Below are 17,980 nucleotides of genomic sequence, written 5' to 3' on the forward strand. Positions count from 1 at the left end.
GCTGTTGTAAAATCCTCTGTAAAATAGTGCCATGTTGTGTATGAACTAGGGCCTACATTTTGTACCCTCTATCAAGACATCTAGGTATGTAGGCATTGTGTCTTGTGACATGTGCCATTTTGATTATACCCTTCCCCCAATAAATTTCTGTATGATTGAATTTCAAAACATGGTCTCACTGTAAGATTTCATGATCACAGTTTTGTGGTAACTGTAAAAATTGAATGGTTCAGCTCTATATTTCATTCTTTTTGTTCCATTTCATGAGAAGATAGCATTTGAAAGGAGTAGAACTTATTTAAGTATGAAAAACTGGGGAAATACTTTACCAATACCTAAGAGTAAGAGCCATAGTTTTGCTCAATTTTAAAACTTTGCGTTGACTGCCCCGTCCATGGAGGCATGTATTTGTGCATGCTGAGTCATTTGTGTCAAGTCAAGATCTAAATCAATATCCAAATCAGAATATTTTCCAAGCGGATAATAGCCACACACATGGTGACTCTGCGAGTAAACTCTGGACACAGACTCGGGAATGAAAGACAGAGACTCGGGAACAGAAGACATAAACTCGGGAAAGAAAGACGTAGACTCGGGAATGAAAGACATAGACTCGGGAATGAAAGACATAGACTCGGGAATGATATTGTGCTTGAGTACTAAGATGGCAGAGCACTGACCTCTTACGATGGTGATGGATGGCCAAGAAAAGCCTCAGTAATAGAAACAAAATCTTAGGGGAGTTGTGCTTTCATGCCGTGTGGTATGTACCTATGCAATGACGTTTCATACTGAAACATTCATGCTTATAAAGCAAGACTGCATTCAGGGTCAAACTGCTGGTAAATGCGTCATCGAAATATGACTTACTGAGCCATGCAGATAGGAAGTAAATCAAATTTGTCATCTCTTTGGCGTGGGTTCACAATCTTTCCGCTCCAAATTGTGCGTTGACCTGCATATTAATAGAAATATCCTGGGCATTGCAACCTTTGAAATGTCAATGGAAACGAAACAAGAGTTTGCCGTTAACGCTGGAAATAGTCAAGGATTTTTGCCCTAAATTGGGGGGAAATGTAGAACAAAGCCGTTTTCGTGTTAGCCAAGATTCTGGAAGTTGTGGCATTTTTTTTTTCTTCTTCTCTTAATCTTTTCAAAGCGTCACAAAATTACCTCGCCGACCATAAATTAATATCTTGCCTAAGCTCTTGTCTGAGCTCCTTACTTAAAGACTAGCCACTTAGGATGTCATGATAGTCCACAATGACATGAACAAATGTCACTGATCAGTGTGGGTGAGGTCACATTTTTGCCACTGTCTGACTTTGATGTGCTTCTACAATAAAGCGTAGGGTTACATGGAGTTCATTTCCACTTTGCTCTGTTGTCGTTCTTGGATTCCTGTTGTATGTTGCATCTGATGTGATTCACACACAGATTGAATTGTCGATTTTCATATCTTTTTGAAAACTCTTACCAATTAAAGCAACTTGAAAGAAATCTATTAATTTTTTGTGTGTTTTAAGTTAAATTGTTTCAGCTTCCTCATATCATGATTATGATCTCCAGTGATTTTGATTGCTTGATAGACAATTCCTTTTTGTCCAAAGCAGAAGAGCTGTTTTCCTGTTTGTTTGTTTGTTTGTTTTTTGCTTTCTCATATTTTTCACAAATTTTGTTCAGATGAATTGTGAGACAAAAGTTTGTTGTTGTTTTTTTCATTAAAAAAAAAGTTGTGGATTGTTAATTTTCACATCACATAAGAAAAGGTTCTGACACTCGGTGCATTCCACAAAAGATAATTGACAAAGATCACTAATTCCTAGTTCACAGTGAGAGTGGAGCGATCTTACGAGAGTCTGACGTGATATCGTCGTGTGCTTCGATGAAGAAGGAGCTTGAATTGCAGTGTTTCCTTTCCATAAATCGTCCGCCTGATCGCCGTGGAGACAGATCGACGGATATCGTGCTCGCAGTGTATAACTGCTCGGCTGAGAGTGCAGAGTTTCTTTTCCAAACCCGATCTCTGGAAAGAGACTTCCTTCTCCCCCTGTATTCTTGGAAATTATTTCTCAGTATAACGTGGCGATTAAGGGAGATGATAGCACGCCACATTTATATTGTGCGAGCTGTCCAGTACAACTACATACTATAATATCGGTCCCTCCTTCTTTCAATACTTCATGATTTGATGGTGCTTGTGACGAAAATTAGCTGTCAAAGGTTGCATTCATACTCTACACATATCCTTCCCTCTCTCTCTCTCTCTCTTGTTTTCTTATAGCTTCTTTCCTCATTCTTGTTTGTGTTTAAAGTTGAATGCCGTGGCCAACTTTACCTTTGACAAAACAGAAATGTCCACCAAATTCAATCAAACTTGGAACAAACTTAGATCTGGACTGAAAGATTCACATCCTGCTTTAAAAGTACAAACTCAAATTGTAAGATTACACTGTCATATGCTTGAAACTTTTGATGATATGCAGTAAATGCTGATGTGATAGTAAAACATGGGGGGGGGGGAGGGGGAGAGGGGGGCTAAAGGTATCATGTATTAGAATTTTTACATTTGTGACTTGAATGTCAGGGATCAAGGGCTGTAATTGGTGCAGCGGAAGAAAGAAAATGATCAACTGCACAAAATGAATTCATTGACGCAAAGGAAGATATGGTAACATGTTTTATGTCAGTGAGCTCAAGCGATTGTTTTTTTTTTTCTTCTTCTTTTTCAGGGGGGAAGGGAGAGGGACCTGTTTGGATCCAGCTCTGGTTTCTCTTATCAAATTCTGTCAACCTGTCTCTTTTCATTGTCTTCTTGTCCCATCAGTCTATTCTTGTACACCAATGTCGTCATGATTGGCTGAAAGGGCCGTAAAATGACGAGTAGAAGATTATGATTGCCAAGTTTCGGGATTTTTGTGGTGAACAGAACCAGAAAAAAGAAGAAAAAAAAATCTCCAAGGAAAACAGAAACAAAAAGTCAACCCAGACCCCAGACTCATCATGTGCATCTTGGTTGCCGTCCAAACCGAAGGGGAAGCGTCAGCTGACTTCGGTGGTTGTTTTGCGGGGCTGATGACTCTGTGTTAGCGGGAAACGGGTCTTTCTTCCCTCCACAGCGGTCCACAGGAGAGGGGCAAACACCGGCAGAGTTGTCAGACCCGCAGGCACTGAGGGAACCGCTTGATCCCCCCTGATCTAAAACTGAGTTGTAATTTGCATATTGTCGCAAAATCGGTCACATTTCCTATATGCCATGTGCTAATTGGTCGGATTTGAAACCCCAAGTCGCCTCTTGCGCGGGTTGAGGCATCCCTTGCAAAGTGTTATGGTTTTTGGGGTCATGCTATCTCCACTGAGGAGAGATTGAGATCGTGTTGGTTTTTTTTTTTCCCCAGAGTACTTGAGAGAACAAACTCTGAGATGGATTGTTGTATTATTCTGTCCCCATGTAGAGAGAACTATGCTGTTAAAAAAAAAAAAAAACAAAAACAAAAGGATGGCAGGAATAGTCTCATATCAAGGTGTTCTCATGACATGGTCATGCAGGATGCATGGAAACTTTGGAAGCTACAAATGTTGTATGTGTCAGCTTCTGCTGATAATAGTGTATTTTTTTCCTCTCCCTCTCCCCTGTAGTTGTGTATGAAAGGGACATGCCAGCTTGCTTGTCATGTCATTCTGTCTCCAAAATGCAATATCACTCTGTGTAAAAGTTGATGTTATTAAAACGATATTATAAAAAGAAAAGCCAATACAGCCCCCCCCCCCTCCCTTAAGTTATGGATAGATTGTCACACACACACACAACTTGTTGGGAAGGGTACTTCTTTTCTCCATTTTGGTTTTGCATCAAAACAGGAAATTTAACAAAGATCTGTATGTAGGTCAGTATGAGCCTTGAGAGATCATGACATCAGCAACTAATTTGCATATGTAATTGCTGTTGGAATCACTCTTTTCATGAAAACTTTGATTCCATAGCTTGCTTGATATCAGTGTGATTTCATTGATATTCTACCATTTGTTTGTTGTTAAGGCCAGCTTGAACAAACAGTGAAATTGTACTAGAATGGTCAAAAGAGGTTGATGATGAATGTTCATTATTAGTGTGCCAAACAGTAGCCAGTAATTTCATGACATGACCCATCTAGTCACAGAAACTGTTTCTGTGGTTTGGTTCTCTTTCTTGTTTGACATCTCTTATTACCCGTTGTTAGTGTTTGAAAGGTAGAACAGATTAATCCTATTTCATTTGAGCACAATGTTGTTTGTGAAGGTAACTAGTTTGTTGTGATTTGCAGTTTTCTTTAAAGCCTCGTAATAGTATTTATGAATGATTCTTAATTGGCAACGCATTTCAGACAAGGAAAGTTCCTGTCTCTCTGAAAGTGGCAGATTTTTGTGAACTGCTTTCTGCTTTTTGGGAACTGATCTCTGATTTTTTGCAACGTTAAAGGGATGGTACAGTATTGGTGGAGATGAGAATTTGGCTTTTAACTTTTTGTGAGATAACAAGGAAACACTTATGAAATAGTACAGAGCATACCATTTTAAGAGGAATTCGAAGTTTGATGAAAATCGGGTTTGGCATTACTGAAACATCCAAAAACAAAGTAAAACAAAGCGATCGTAAAAAAGTGTGGGTCCCACACTTATTAGAATCGCTCTGTTTTGGATATCTCAGCCATTTCAAAACCAATTTTCATCAATTAAACGTTGAATTCCTCATAGAATTATGTGCTCTTTCATATTTTATAAGAGGTTTCTCATTGTCTCACCAAAAAATGTTGGAAATCCGAAATTAGCTCTTAACCAAAACTATACGATCCCTTTAATGATTTTAACCAGTTCAATCTAATCTTAACTCATATGATAATATGCAATGAGATTCAGAGTTGCCAATTTAAAGGACAACATGATCATGATTTCTGCAACAAATCCCCTTAAAGGGGATGGCTAGTAGCTGATCAGTGGGAATCAGTGGGAAAGCTGGGGGATGATTGTTCCAATTCTTGTGGGGTTCATTTAAGATTACATTTGTGTGAAAATTATTTGCTTCAGAATGGTCTCATATTCAAGTAGTGTGCAGTTTAATGTTTCCAGGTTAGCATGCCTGTACAGTGACGGCTCATTAAAGTGCACATTACTTGAATACGAGACCGTTCTGAAGCAAATAATTTTCACACAACAATAGATATATGATGTACTCTTAAATGAATCACACAAGAATTGGAACAATTATCCCCCAGCATTCCCACTGATTCCCACTGATCAGTTACTAGCCATCCCCTTTAAGTGTGATGATAGAAGATAGCAGTGTTTATTTGATAATGAGTGACAATAGTTGAAACAGTATCGTAGGTGAAATGTACTCTCTTAGGGGTAGAGTTTATTTGTAATGACTACTCATAACAGTGGCAATTGATGATAACAATAACAATAACATTTTTTTGTGTCTGTTTTTGTGCCTACAGTTGCCATCACTAGATGCACAGATTAAAGGTGTGCAAGAGGCTGCAAATGTCACAACCAGCATTTCCACAGAGGTAAGGTTTTCTGAAGGCTTCGTACCAGTGTATATTGCCAACCACTGAATTTTTCTCTGTGATATTCAAATTGATTAATATCAAGTCGTCTCCTCTCCTTTAGCACTGCTGATGCCTTTGAAAAAAAAAAGTCATGTAAAACCTCTAACCTGAAAAGCAAATATGAGAATGAAAAGAGCTGTTGAAAAATTTTCGCTACAAGAGTTTCACTCTTTCAAAAAAAAAATGTATAGTTGTGTGAGTACAACTTGCTCGCTACTGACCCTGTTTCTGGACGGGTTTAGAATATAATATGCTGGGTCACCAGCTTCCAAAGAATCAATGCGAGACTCGCGTTAGTCACTGGTCTGCATCTTCAGCTGTCTGTGGTCCACTCGCTCTCGCGACACACATTTGTTCACAGACTGCTTGCTTGTACAACCAAGTCCACAGTAAATAAGGAGTCCAACATGACACTAGAAACATAATCACTTGGCTGATGCTTGAGGTTAAAGAGTAAAATTGTGGTTGTTTAGATAGCCTGGTGAAAAAACAAATAGATATGATAAAGAGAGATAGACCAGCAACAAATACACGCTCACATTTGCAAGGATTTAAACAGATATGAAAATTATGTATTTATTCACACCCACACAAAAGAAAGAAATTATGATTCAAAACCCTAAATGCAATATTGGAGAAGGAGATGAAGTTTGAGCAGAGGACAGACTATCCTTTTTAGGTTTTAACTGTTTTCACTACACTCCTGTGACGTGTAGCTTTTTTTTTTTTCATGGGGGGGGGGGTTTGGGAGGAGGGATGAGTGGAAAAACAATGGAAAAAACGAAACAAAACCGAAAACATAGCGAATATTCCTAGGAGATGATGATTCATCTTGCCGGTATGCTACAGCTGAGGTTGTAACTTCCACCTCGCTCTAATCCATGACATCACTATGATTGAAAGTCCACTGTCACTGATTGGCTGCATGTTCAAAGCCTTCTTGTTCTCATTTTTACAAATTTTCACTATTCTGCAGTATTGCAGTGGCAGACTGGCAGTTGGCATGATAGTGGTTCAAGCCAAACCGTCTTGAGTAAACTTCCTTTAATTTTGAGTGTGTAGTCCCACTCACCCAAATCCATGTTAGTGAATTATAAGAATTGCATAGTCGTCATCACTGGGGATTTAAAAGCTTTGCGCAACGAATACTGGACTAGCCAAGTTTGCACTGTGCAGGGATATACGCTTCCTACATTACATGAATCATTCAAAGCAGTTGTAAGATTTGTATCTCTTTCCAGGGCCATACTGGGGCTTTAAGCACATGTTTTTCATGTCCAGGTTATTCCCCTCCTTAGCATCCTCCCTAGTGACCTGACTCTGCTTGCTGCTACTCACCCGCCCCCACCCCACTCTGTCCAACCCCCTCTTCCTCTTCTCTGCTTCCCCGAGTATGACCGCTTCACCAAATTTTAAAGACCACTGTCTGTATGATTGTGTTGGGATTGCATACCCCCCCCCCCCACCCTTTAACGATAACTTGCTAGCATATGCAGCCATATACTGCATTATTTGTGTGGATCTGTGTCACACACACACATACATACATACACACATGCACACATGCACAATCCATATACATGAATGCTTGTGATGAAAATGAGAGATTCTGAGTGATGACAGTGATGACACAGCCGGTAAATGCCACCAATATCCTTCCTTCACCTCTTTAAAATCATTTATCCTATAATAAAACATGATTTATTCGTGCATGAAATTTTCGCGAATTGGAGCTGACGGTCTTCTTCGTGGCATGAAATTTTCGTAAATTGCCACTGGCGTTCAATGCATATAGTGTAGACAAGAACTTTCGCGTGCATTTTAATTTCACGTATCTTGGCCCTCACGAAATTTGCGAAATTAAAATGCACGCAGCCATTCCTCGTTTTACAGTATACCTGGGCTCCTGTTGATTAGTGCTCCAGTCTCTTGTTAGATTTCATCTTGTGCTCCCTCTCAAAAAAAAAAACCAAACCCAAAACAAAGAAACAAACAAACAAGCAAATGAACAAACACCAAAAAAAAAAATGCTAGAATACAATGTAGATTATACACTTCTTTTTCACATGAGTAATAATAGTAAAATTGCTATCATAAATGTAAATTCTTGTTCTCAGTGGCCACGATCCTTTTTGCGGGTTGATTTGCTTCACATCCATCAGTTTCCTTTGATCGTTGTCAATTTCAGGAATTTGTGTCAGCTCTCTTGCTCTTTCTGATGCATTCCTTCATATCCCATTTCGTCAAAACTTCCCTGCATATATATGGTCTATCTGAAGGGCCTTTGGTAAGAACTTTATTTTTTCCCACCATTTCCACTCATTTTGTCTCTTGGTGATTGGTGGATATTTCTTCCCATCTTCCTGGCCAATCGCTTAGCTATCCCCAACCCCCATGTCTAACAACCTCTCTCTGCTTCATACAATGTACTTTTTACCCTTCTGATTTTGTCAGTCATCCTGTTATACCCTCTCTTTTTTTTTGTACCAAATCTTTCTTCACTTTGAGAAGCCTTTAAAAACAAAATATTGCATATTGCCCTTTCTGCCAATCTTGGCCACTGGGAATTTGCTAACAACCCCCTCCCTTTTTGACCTGTCAGCAACATCCTCGCCCACCCCCTTTCATATCACTTCTTATCCCTTGTCCCCCCTTATTTTGCCAACTGCCATAACCCCTTTTCTCTGCATCATACCCTGAGCTACATCCATGTACATTTTTTTTTTTTTTCATTTGTGATGCCTGCAATAAAGTGTTGGGTCTCTTTTTGTGAAATATTTTTCATCCCGTTCAGGAATAGGATGCAGTCCCTCCCCCCCCCTCCTATTTTGCTGACAAATAACATCGTCCCCACCCCTCTGATCCCATGACTACCACCCCTACCTCCACCCCCTACCACTCCCCAGTGCCTTGCCTGCTGATCCCAGTCCCTCTCAAACTTCCTGAGTACATCCTCTTTCAGGAACTACTTAATACCCCCTTTTTCCCCTGTTCCTCTGCCTTTCTCCTTAACTCACCCCTTCTTCTTCAGCTCTTTCTCTCTCTTTCTCTCTCTCTCTCTCTCTCTTGTTCTCCCTCTCGCTTGCCCTCAATCTCTATCTTTCTGTCTCTTCCACTTCTTCATTCAAGTTTACACACTTTTTTTTTTTTTCCTTGATCTTTATTTTAAAGATTTCATTCAAATCATTCATGAATTAACCCATTCTTGGTTTAGTATGAACAAAAAAATACAAGTACAATTGAAACACACACACACACACACACACACACTCACTCATAAGTGCACATACCTTTTTCTCCTTTATACATGTACATATACATGTACATTTATGTTCTGTCAATCTACCTGTCTGTCTGTTAGTCTGTCTGTCTCCTTGCCTGTCAGTCTGTCTGTCTGTATGTCCGTCTGTTTGTGAAGTGTCTGAAGAGAGACGTGTTGAATGGGGGACGAGGATGGGGAGTGGTGTGAGTCAGCGGGGGTGACTCGAGGAGGGATTCCCTTATCATCTAGATGTCACTTCAGTTTTTGTGTTGTGTCGTCCTTCAAGATTAGGAATGTCCAAATTGTTCGGTTCGTCCTGTAAAGAAAAGAAAAAAAAATCCTTTCATCTCTCGTGGCCTGACAAGTTTCGATGTACACAAAGCTGCAAGTGAGGTTGTTTTACCAGGAGAGTCCAAGTTCGAGGATATGTAAAATCATATGAAGAGTTTGTTTGCAAAAACCGATAAGTCCATATTTGCCAAATGGAGATATTTGCGATTAAAGGTCAAGAAAAATAAAGAGAATAATACAAAAATTTTTGCTTCTTTTGACCATAACTTCAAAAATATACCTTTATATGTAGTGACCAATATATCATTCAAAATGTATTATTTTGTACTTTATGACAGAGATCGTACTTCAAAATCTTCAAAAATGGACTTATCGGTTTTTGCAAACAAAGCCTTCATATATTGATCACCTAACATTATATGCGTGTGTGTGTGTGTGTCTGTGTATAATATAAATAGCTACAAAAAGCAACTTTGTTTCCTACTCTGCCTGTTTACCGCTTGAGTTTTCAAGCTGTCTATAAAATCATTATTCAGCAGTCTAAATGAATGATATACCATCTTTTAAAATCAGAACATGATAATGAAAGTCATGGTTTTATTATGGGATATCAAGAAGATCCTGTGACATGCTGAATGAACAAATGATAATAGTCTTTGTTATGCAACTTTAAAGGACAAGTTCACCTTCATAAACATAAGGATTGAGAGAATGCAACAATATTAGTAGAACACATCAGTGAAAGTTTGAGGAAAATTGGACAATCGATGCAAAAGTTATGAATTTTTAAAATTTTTGTGTTGGAACCGCTGGATGAGGAGACTACTACAGTTTGTGAGTCATATGTGTACAACAGTATAAAGAAAATGTAAAGAAAATTCAACATATTTTCACTTTTTGCGCATAATAAAAGAGCACTTGACTTGCCTCTTTCTAAAGGCAGGGGGAATAATATTACCCATAACATTTGTCGGTAACGAGTCGGGTGAATGTGTACTTTTTTCAAAAGATGAAATTTTGTGAAATTCTCTTTATATTTTCCTTATATTGTTGTACGCATGTGACATCTAAGTTATTCACACACTGCAGTAGTCTTCTCATCCAGCGGTTACTGCACAAAAACTTCAAAAATTCATAACTTTTGAACGGATTGTCCGATTTTCCTCAAACTTTCAATGATGTGTTCTACTAATATTGCTACATTCTCTCAATCCTTATGTTTATGAAGGTGAACTTGTCCTTTCATAGTAGTGACTTGCCCAAGAACTAGGATTTTGTGTTTGTGTTCATGTGTGTGTGTGTGTGTTTGTGTGTGTGCATAGGCAAGTCATAAACTCTAAAAATATTTCTTCATACTAAAGATTTAAGGAGATGGCTTTAAAGGGAAACTGAAGCAACCTGTTTGGAAAAAACAAAAAACAAAACAAAAACAAGAATGTAGGCCAAGACACAAATGGTATTCAAACATTTCGAAATTAACCTGATATGGTTTACATGAGCAGTGCTTATCTGACCACGCAATGACTTTTAGTTCAAAGTTTATCTGTGATGGCACATGAAATGAATAAAGTACACGCATATGTGACCACCCATATGTGACGAAACACATCTAATGGAACACACAGTGCAGCTGTACCACATACATGTACAGCACATGTGGCATGGATGCGCAGCGCACATGCCCAACACAACACACATGGCACATGAGTGGCGCACACATCCATCACAATACAGCCACATCAGTGGAGACCACCCGCACACAGAGTGCTCTGATGGAAGAGTTTCCCATTCATAGTGATACCTACGTCATCTTATCTCTTTTTTCCTCATCATGAGTGATCCCGTTTGGAGGCACATCATTAGTATAAAATCATTTTGGGATGAGACGATGGCCCCAGGTGGGTGCAATCATTGCATGATCTCACGTGTGGTTCTGAGTCTCACCCAGAAACAGACCCGGCCTGGCCTGCCTGCCTGCCTGCCTGCCTGCCTGCCTAACTGCAGTTGTATTTCCTAAGACTTCTTCCATGTATGGGGAGAGACAAGATCTAATGCCATTTTAACTTTATCTTCCCTTCCCTACTCAACCCTCCCATCTCTCCCCTCCCCATCCCTCCCATAGTCCTCTACCCTTCCCCCCTTCTCTTCCCTGAAGTTTGCATTCTCCAATTTTGTGTTCATTATGATTTGACATATGATTCATCTTTCCATATTCTTCCTTTCACTCCCCTACCCCTCCCCCCCCCCCATTTCAGCTGAGACGGCGGTAGATGTACCACCAAGCTCGCCTCCAGTCTCATGACTTACATCTTTAGCTCTTCTTGTGGTTGAATCACAGCCCTAATCCCCATTAATTCAATTCCATTTCCAATTGTTAGTGTCACCTCTCAATTTCCTTTCCGTGCTCCCTGGAGCTGCGGCCGTGTCCCAGCCCCGCAAATCCTCACAATTGCACTGACTTCTGAGAGAGTCGGGGGGGGGGGGGGGGGGGGGGGGGGCCCAAAGTGATACTTCACGGCATCTGTAAGTATTCAACACAATGGATGAAACACAGATACTGCCCCTGCAATGTGGATTCCAGTGAAAAAATGCCGTAAATCATATTCTCTCGTATACAGATCTGAGTGTTCAGTCATTATCCAGTTAGGACAAACATGGTATTACAATACATATGGCAGAACCCTGAACCAAAGACAATGCTAGAATCCCCAGCAAAATTCATTCCTCTGTTTCACTTGCTGTGCATGCAATAATCATCAGAAAGTTTCCAAGAGCCACAAAATCTTAACCAACAATCTTTACCAGATCCTTTTGTAGCAGATTACAGCATTCTTTCTCTCAATTGATGTCACAAAGTAGATGGAAATCTAAATGCTGACATATATGTGGAATGTCTGAATACAAGAAGCCATAGATTGTGTTCTTCAGAAGTGTATGAAAACTATTCATTTTTGAAAAATGGAATCATTTACATATTAACGTTGGCACAAAATATATTTGAATGTCAGATATTGGTGTTCACGACAAATCATCCATGCAAAAATAAAAACAAACAAACAAACAAGTCCACAAACTTATAATGTGGAACATACATTGTAATACATGAAGCGTAACAATAAAAGAGGGAAAAAGCAAGTTTCATACATTATGCTTTTCATGTCATAAAGGATGTGCAATGTGCATGATGGCAGAGTTGAGCAATGACGTAAAAAGTCAATGAAAGTTGGTCCTTAGATCTGTAGTGTAAATTTCTGCTGCCTGCTCCAATAACGTGAGTAATAGTGAATCGCTGAGTGAGTTTAATGGACGGTGGCGGTTTTGGCAGGGAGTTTTAATAATCCTCCACTCTAGGCTATGGATGAGTGATGCACCATGGCATGCCATACCATACTCCGCTCTCTCCTTGGTGAGGGGAGATTGTGACCGGGGAAAACAAAACGCCTTTATCACAGAGGGGTGAGTGTCCACCCCTCCCCCTCATGAGACGCTATGAGGTATTAGATGTATTCCTCTTATGATTCCTCCTCAGGGAACCATGTAACACCCTTCTTTCCCATCCACTGACCCCCTCCCCCAATTCATATAGCCCCCTTCATACCCCCATGTTTTAGTCACTAGGTTTTCTTGTCCACCAGAGGTACAGCTTAGTTTGTCTGCTGGCTCTGAATAGTCAGAAAGTTGTCACCTTCCTCATAAAGTAGACAGTTGACTGGGGGGGGGGGGGTGATTTATGAGCTACCTTTGACCTGAAGTCATCACCTTCATTATTCATAGTCAGCGTTGCCATAGTAACCACTACAGAGCACAAGTTTTCTCATCTCATCAGGAAACACTGACAGAATATCTTGCCCCACGTCTTTAACTGCATGTATGTTAGTCATGATAAGTAAACATTGTACTCGGCAGTATTACTTCAAATGAATAATCCTGTCAGAGCCAACTGAGAAGCAGATGTACAACGACCATACAGATTTTTTGCTCACCATTAATATCCATCAAAGCATAGCAAGTGCAGCAAGTGTCCGTCAAAAAAAAGAAAGAAAGAAAAAAGATTTAAATCCTCACATTTTTTTTTTCAAAGCAATGATTTTGTATTAGTGCAACCTGAAATTTCTTGCCATAATATGTTGTACCTCACAGAAAGAAGTGGTGATGTTGTCATTCTTTTACTTCAGGTTTCCTCCTAAATGAGTCGATCTAGAGTTACAGTCAACTTCGGATACCTCGACGTCGGATAAGCCGAATATCACTTACCTCGGGGGCAAAATGAAAGTCCCGATTGTTCCTATGGAGTTTCCGTGTATTAAAATTCGCGTAGCTCGAAGAAATAACTCGAAGTTCGGTTACCTCGAAGTGAAATCTACTGTCCCGATCTTAATTAACTTATTGTTTTTCCCAGCATGTAGCTCGAATCGAATTGCAACATCACTCAGCATCTCCGATTAAGCGCGCGTGGACAGCGAAGAAGACATGTCACAAATCTTTTCACACTCGACTGTAAATATTCCCGACCAGAACAATCGCGCGCCCAAAGAAATACCCGGTACACAGCTGACAAGAAAAATCCCAAACACCTACCTACACACGTACACGGTATGCACATAGCACCCTTGCCAATGGAGTGCTTACGATAGCACTACGCTCTGCCCATCATCTTCTTTTCTTTAACCACTGTGTTTTAATTCTTGATCATGATAGTCATACCGCGCGCGTAGATTTCTAAACCGTCGTGGCGCACCTGCGTAGGTGTTGGGTGTTGACAGTTATATCTTTGGCATTGATCACGGTCCACTGTCCAAACATCAATCTCCTGCGTAGTGCCATTTTTTAATTTTTTTTTTTTTTTTTTGCCTTTCACGAAGTATGTTTCATTTATTCTTCCCCGAGAACGCAAGCAATGATTTTTTTTTTTTCAGCAATGCGATTATGAAAATATTGTGGAACATGATGTGGAAGTATAGGCCGAGCATGATAAAGAATAGAATAGACAGGGCTCCACACTAACTTTTATCGGGCCACCAGTATCACTGATCTTTATTTTTTGGTGATCGAATTTACTCGAAATTAAAATTAGAAAATCCAATCATCTTATTTTGTGTTTTAAGATTTAGCAAATAGGCGTATAGATTATTATAAAAGTTGATGCCTAAAAATTTAGGAGGTCAAAACTTACATTTGAAATGAAAAAGTGGGAGCATTTGCCGACATCTGTTAGCATCCGATATTTGTTTTAGCATTGTAAAGAACCGAAAGTTACCGTTATTCATTTCTTATTGTAAAAGCAATCATCCAACATTTATTAGTCTGTTAGCACCTTACGGAGCCGAATATTACCGTTAATCATTTTTAAATGTAAAAGCAAACAACAGACATTCATTTTAGCATCTTACGGAGCTGAATGCTATCCTTATCCATTTCCAAACGTGAAAGCAAACATCCGATATTTGTTTCAGCATCTAACTGAGCGGATTAATACCGTTAATCATTTCCAAATGTAAAAGCAACAATCTGTCATTTATTTTTGCATCGTACGAAGCAGAATATTACCGTGATTCATTTCAAACATATACGACATTTGTTTTATCATCGTACGGAGCCGAATTTTACTGCTGTCCACTTCCGAAAGTGAAATGAATCATCTGACAATATCATTTTATCATCGTACGGAGCCGAATGTTACTGTTTTTCATTTTTGAACGTCGAAGCTGACATCAGACGTTTATTTTACCATCAAACGTAGCTGAATATTACTGTTATTCATTTCGAAATGTAATAGCAAATATCCCAATACTTTTTTTTTAGCATCATATGGGGCAGAATATGAATTCACTTTCAAACGTGCCAAACGTAAAAGCAATCATTCGAGATGTATTTTAGCATCTTCCGGAGCTGAATGTTATTGCCATTTACTTTCGATCGTAAAAGCAAACATCCAGCATTTATTTTATCATCGTAAGGAGTTGAATGTTATTGTTACTCATTTCCGAACGTCAAAGCAAACATCAAACATTAATTTTACCATTGAACGCAGCTGAATGTTACTGTTATTCATTTCGAAATTTAAAAGCAAACATCAGACAGTTATTTTAGCATCGTATGGAGCAGAATGTTATTGGAACTTCCGAACATAAAAGCGATCATCTGACATTTATTTCAGCATCTTCCGGAGCCGAATGTTATTGCTATTTCCTTTCGAAAGTATAAGGAAACATCCGACACTAATATCTAACCATCGTACGGAGTTGAATATTGTTTTTCATTTCCGAACGTCAAAGCAAATATTCGACATTTATTTCAGCGTCTTCCGGAGCCGAATGTTGTCCATAATCATTTCCGAACGCAAAATCAAATATCTGACATTAGTTTTAGCACCATACGGTGCTGAGTCTTATCGTTTTTCATTTCCAAAAGTATGAGCAAACATCCGACATTTATTTTAGTATCTTACGGAGCCGATTGTTACCGCTATTCATTTTCAAAAGTAAAGGCAAACATCCGACTTTTTTGGTGGCGCGATAGGGCCACCAAAATCTTAATTTCTGATATTCTGATTTCAATCCCGATTTTCATTCAATTCATTCATATAACATATCGATTCAATTCCAATTGATAAGCATGCAAACAAGCGGTAGGCACTATAACAGATACCATGTTGAAAATCGATAAACGTCGGATAAGTCGAAGAAAATTCGACGTACGTACGCGTACCTCGAATTTCGCGTACCTCGAATTTCACGTACCTCGAACCATTTTCTTCAGTCCCGACGAATTCGAGGTATCCGGAGTTGACTGTAGTAAGTTTTTCTGTGTAGTTCTAACTTGGTTGCTGATATAGACTGTATTATCCTTTTTGTATCTTGCCGGAGAAATCTCCTGTTTTTATCCTTTTAACCCTTTGAAGACTAGTCCCGAGTATACTTGGGCAAATGTGTATGGAAAATGTGTGGTATAGAAAAATCAGCTCGTCTTCAAGGAGGTAAATGGAATGGGTTTGTTTTGTATTGTTTAGCAGTGTGTTGGTTGCCATGATTTCATAATATATCTGGATTCTTGTAATGAGGAAGCTGTCAGCTTTCAGGCAAATTCAACCCGACAGAGCACTTTTTGAATGTAACCAAGTTTGTTTGTTTGTTGTTGTTTTTTTCTGGCATGGAAACAAAATGATTTGGCTTCAGATCCCATTTAATCACAGCATTTCCACGAGTGGGATGAACTGAAAACATTGTGAACTTTAAAGCTTGGTTAAATAAGCAGCTTACTATTTTGAAAAAAAAGAGAGTATATTTTCTGCTTCTGTAACCAAAAAAGAAACAAGGAAGAAATGCTTTCAACATTCATCATCTCTGGACAACTCTGCGTCAGAATTCTTCCTCTTCTTTTTGCCCGCTTCAGTCCATCTCTATGTCATCTCTCTCACGAGTTTACCCCCTCCTCCTCCCCCTCCCCCCTCCATCACCTTCTTTACCCCTGAGTGCTGTCCCATGTGATCAGAGAGAGACAGTTCTCAATGGACTAGGGTCATGCCTTCTCCTGACTTGAGTACATCCTCAGTCAGGAAATAGTTGGTACCCTGTTTTTCCTGCCGGCCCAGTGCCGGCTAGATTTGGGGGGAGGGCCATCCATTGGAGTCATGGATGCTCTCCCAACTGTCGACTCGCCTTCTAGATCTCCATTTGAATGATAAACAACCTTCTTGTCTCCTCCTCTTCTTTAGTTTTTGTGGCTGTTTTTGATGTGGCATTGTTTACCATATTAACATGCCAGGAAGATTTTACCATGAGAGGCATTTTTTTCACAGTCTGGGCGACTGTAAATGATTCTCAAAATTACTTTAATGTGAAGAGATTTTCCAGTACCAAGACAACATCACTTCATTTGATAATGTATTTTTGCAGTCCTTAAAATAATGTTTTTTTTAATGGGTCATTCAAAAATACTTTTATTCACCTGCAAAAAAGAGAAGAAAATAACATGCAAAGAGGTAGTTAAGGGTAGAATTAAAAGGATGGATTTACATTTATAAGTATGTGAATCAGTGTAAAAAAAAAAAAAGGCAAGATTTCTCATATCAGCTGTTTATAATTTTTTTTTTTGCCAAGAAGCATTTTGGCAAATCATTTTATGATGAGCCAATGAGCAAGGGGAATGTTGAATGTTAAATTCACGACCTTTGATTGAATGATGTCATTCTCACACAGTATTGTAGTGAGATAGTGTTATGGCTTACATTTGCAGAAATTCTTGCCTTGCAGGGATTTTTGTATAACTCGAAAAATACAAACATTTTGCTAGATTTTTTTTTTTTTCAGAGATGTTTGAAATAATTATCATATTCTGGATTTGCTTTTATTCCACAAAATAGTGAGGTTACTGAGTTAATTTAGCTCATAAACAAGAATGTGTGAATGAAATTGAATAATGCTGTGATTGAAAATTATTCCTGCCATTTATATTTACTGACAGATGTAATTGCAATGCATGTATTTCAAAGATTATTCTCACTGTTTAATTCTATTTCCTTGTTTTCTCTCTTGTATCATTCACACAGATTGATGCTGTCCTCGCTGACATACCCAACCAGATCACAAACATGACGGAAGACACGGTCAGCGAAGTGATCACACAGCTCGACGACGCATCAAAGAACGTTAACTCGAGCTTCAGGGACATCAGTGACGTCCTATCAGATGTAAGTGAGTGGGAGCGCAAGCTGAGAGCGGAGCGTCGTCCCACATCATACATTTTATATCTTTCTCATCCACTGAACTTTTAGTCTTGTGCAGACCTCCCAACCACCTGAATTTGTAGGAAAGAATCTGAATTTTGACTATTTCCA

At 39.1% G+C, this 17,980-nt stretch overlaps 1 protein-coding gene across 1 annotated transcript in view; it reads left to right on the forward strand.

Annotated features, from left to right (window-relative positions):
* Positions 1-17,980, forward strand: part of LOC140241964 (prominin-1-A-like) — a 104,319-nt gene that overhangs the window by 34,075 nt on the left and 52,264 nt on the right. Inside the window, exons 8-9 of the mRNA XM_072321710.1 lie at positions 5,478-5,549; positions 17,693-17,833. Coding sequence (XP_072177811.1) covers positions 5,478-5,549; positions 17,693-17,833 — 213 coding nt within the window. The remainder of the gene's footprint in view (positions 1-5,477; positions 5,550-17,692; positions 17,834-17,980) is intronic.

The sequence above is a fragment of the Diadema setosum genome, chromosome 18 (assembly GCF_964275005.1).
Source record: "Diadema setosum chromosome 18, eeDiaSeto1, whole genome shotgun sequence".
Lineage (NCBI taxonomy): Eukaryota > Metazoa > Echinodermata > Echinoidea > Diadematoida > Diadematidae > Diadema > Diadema setosum.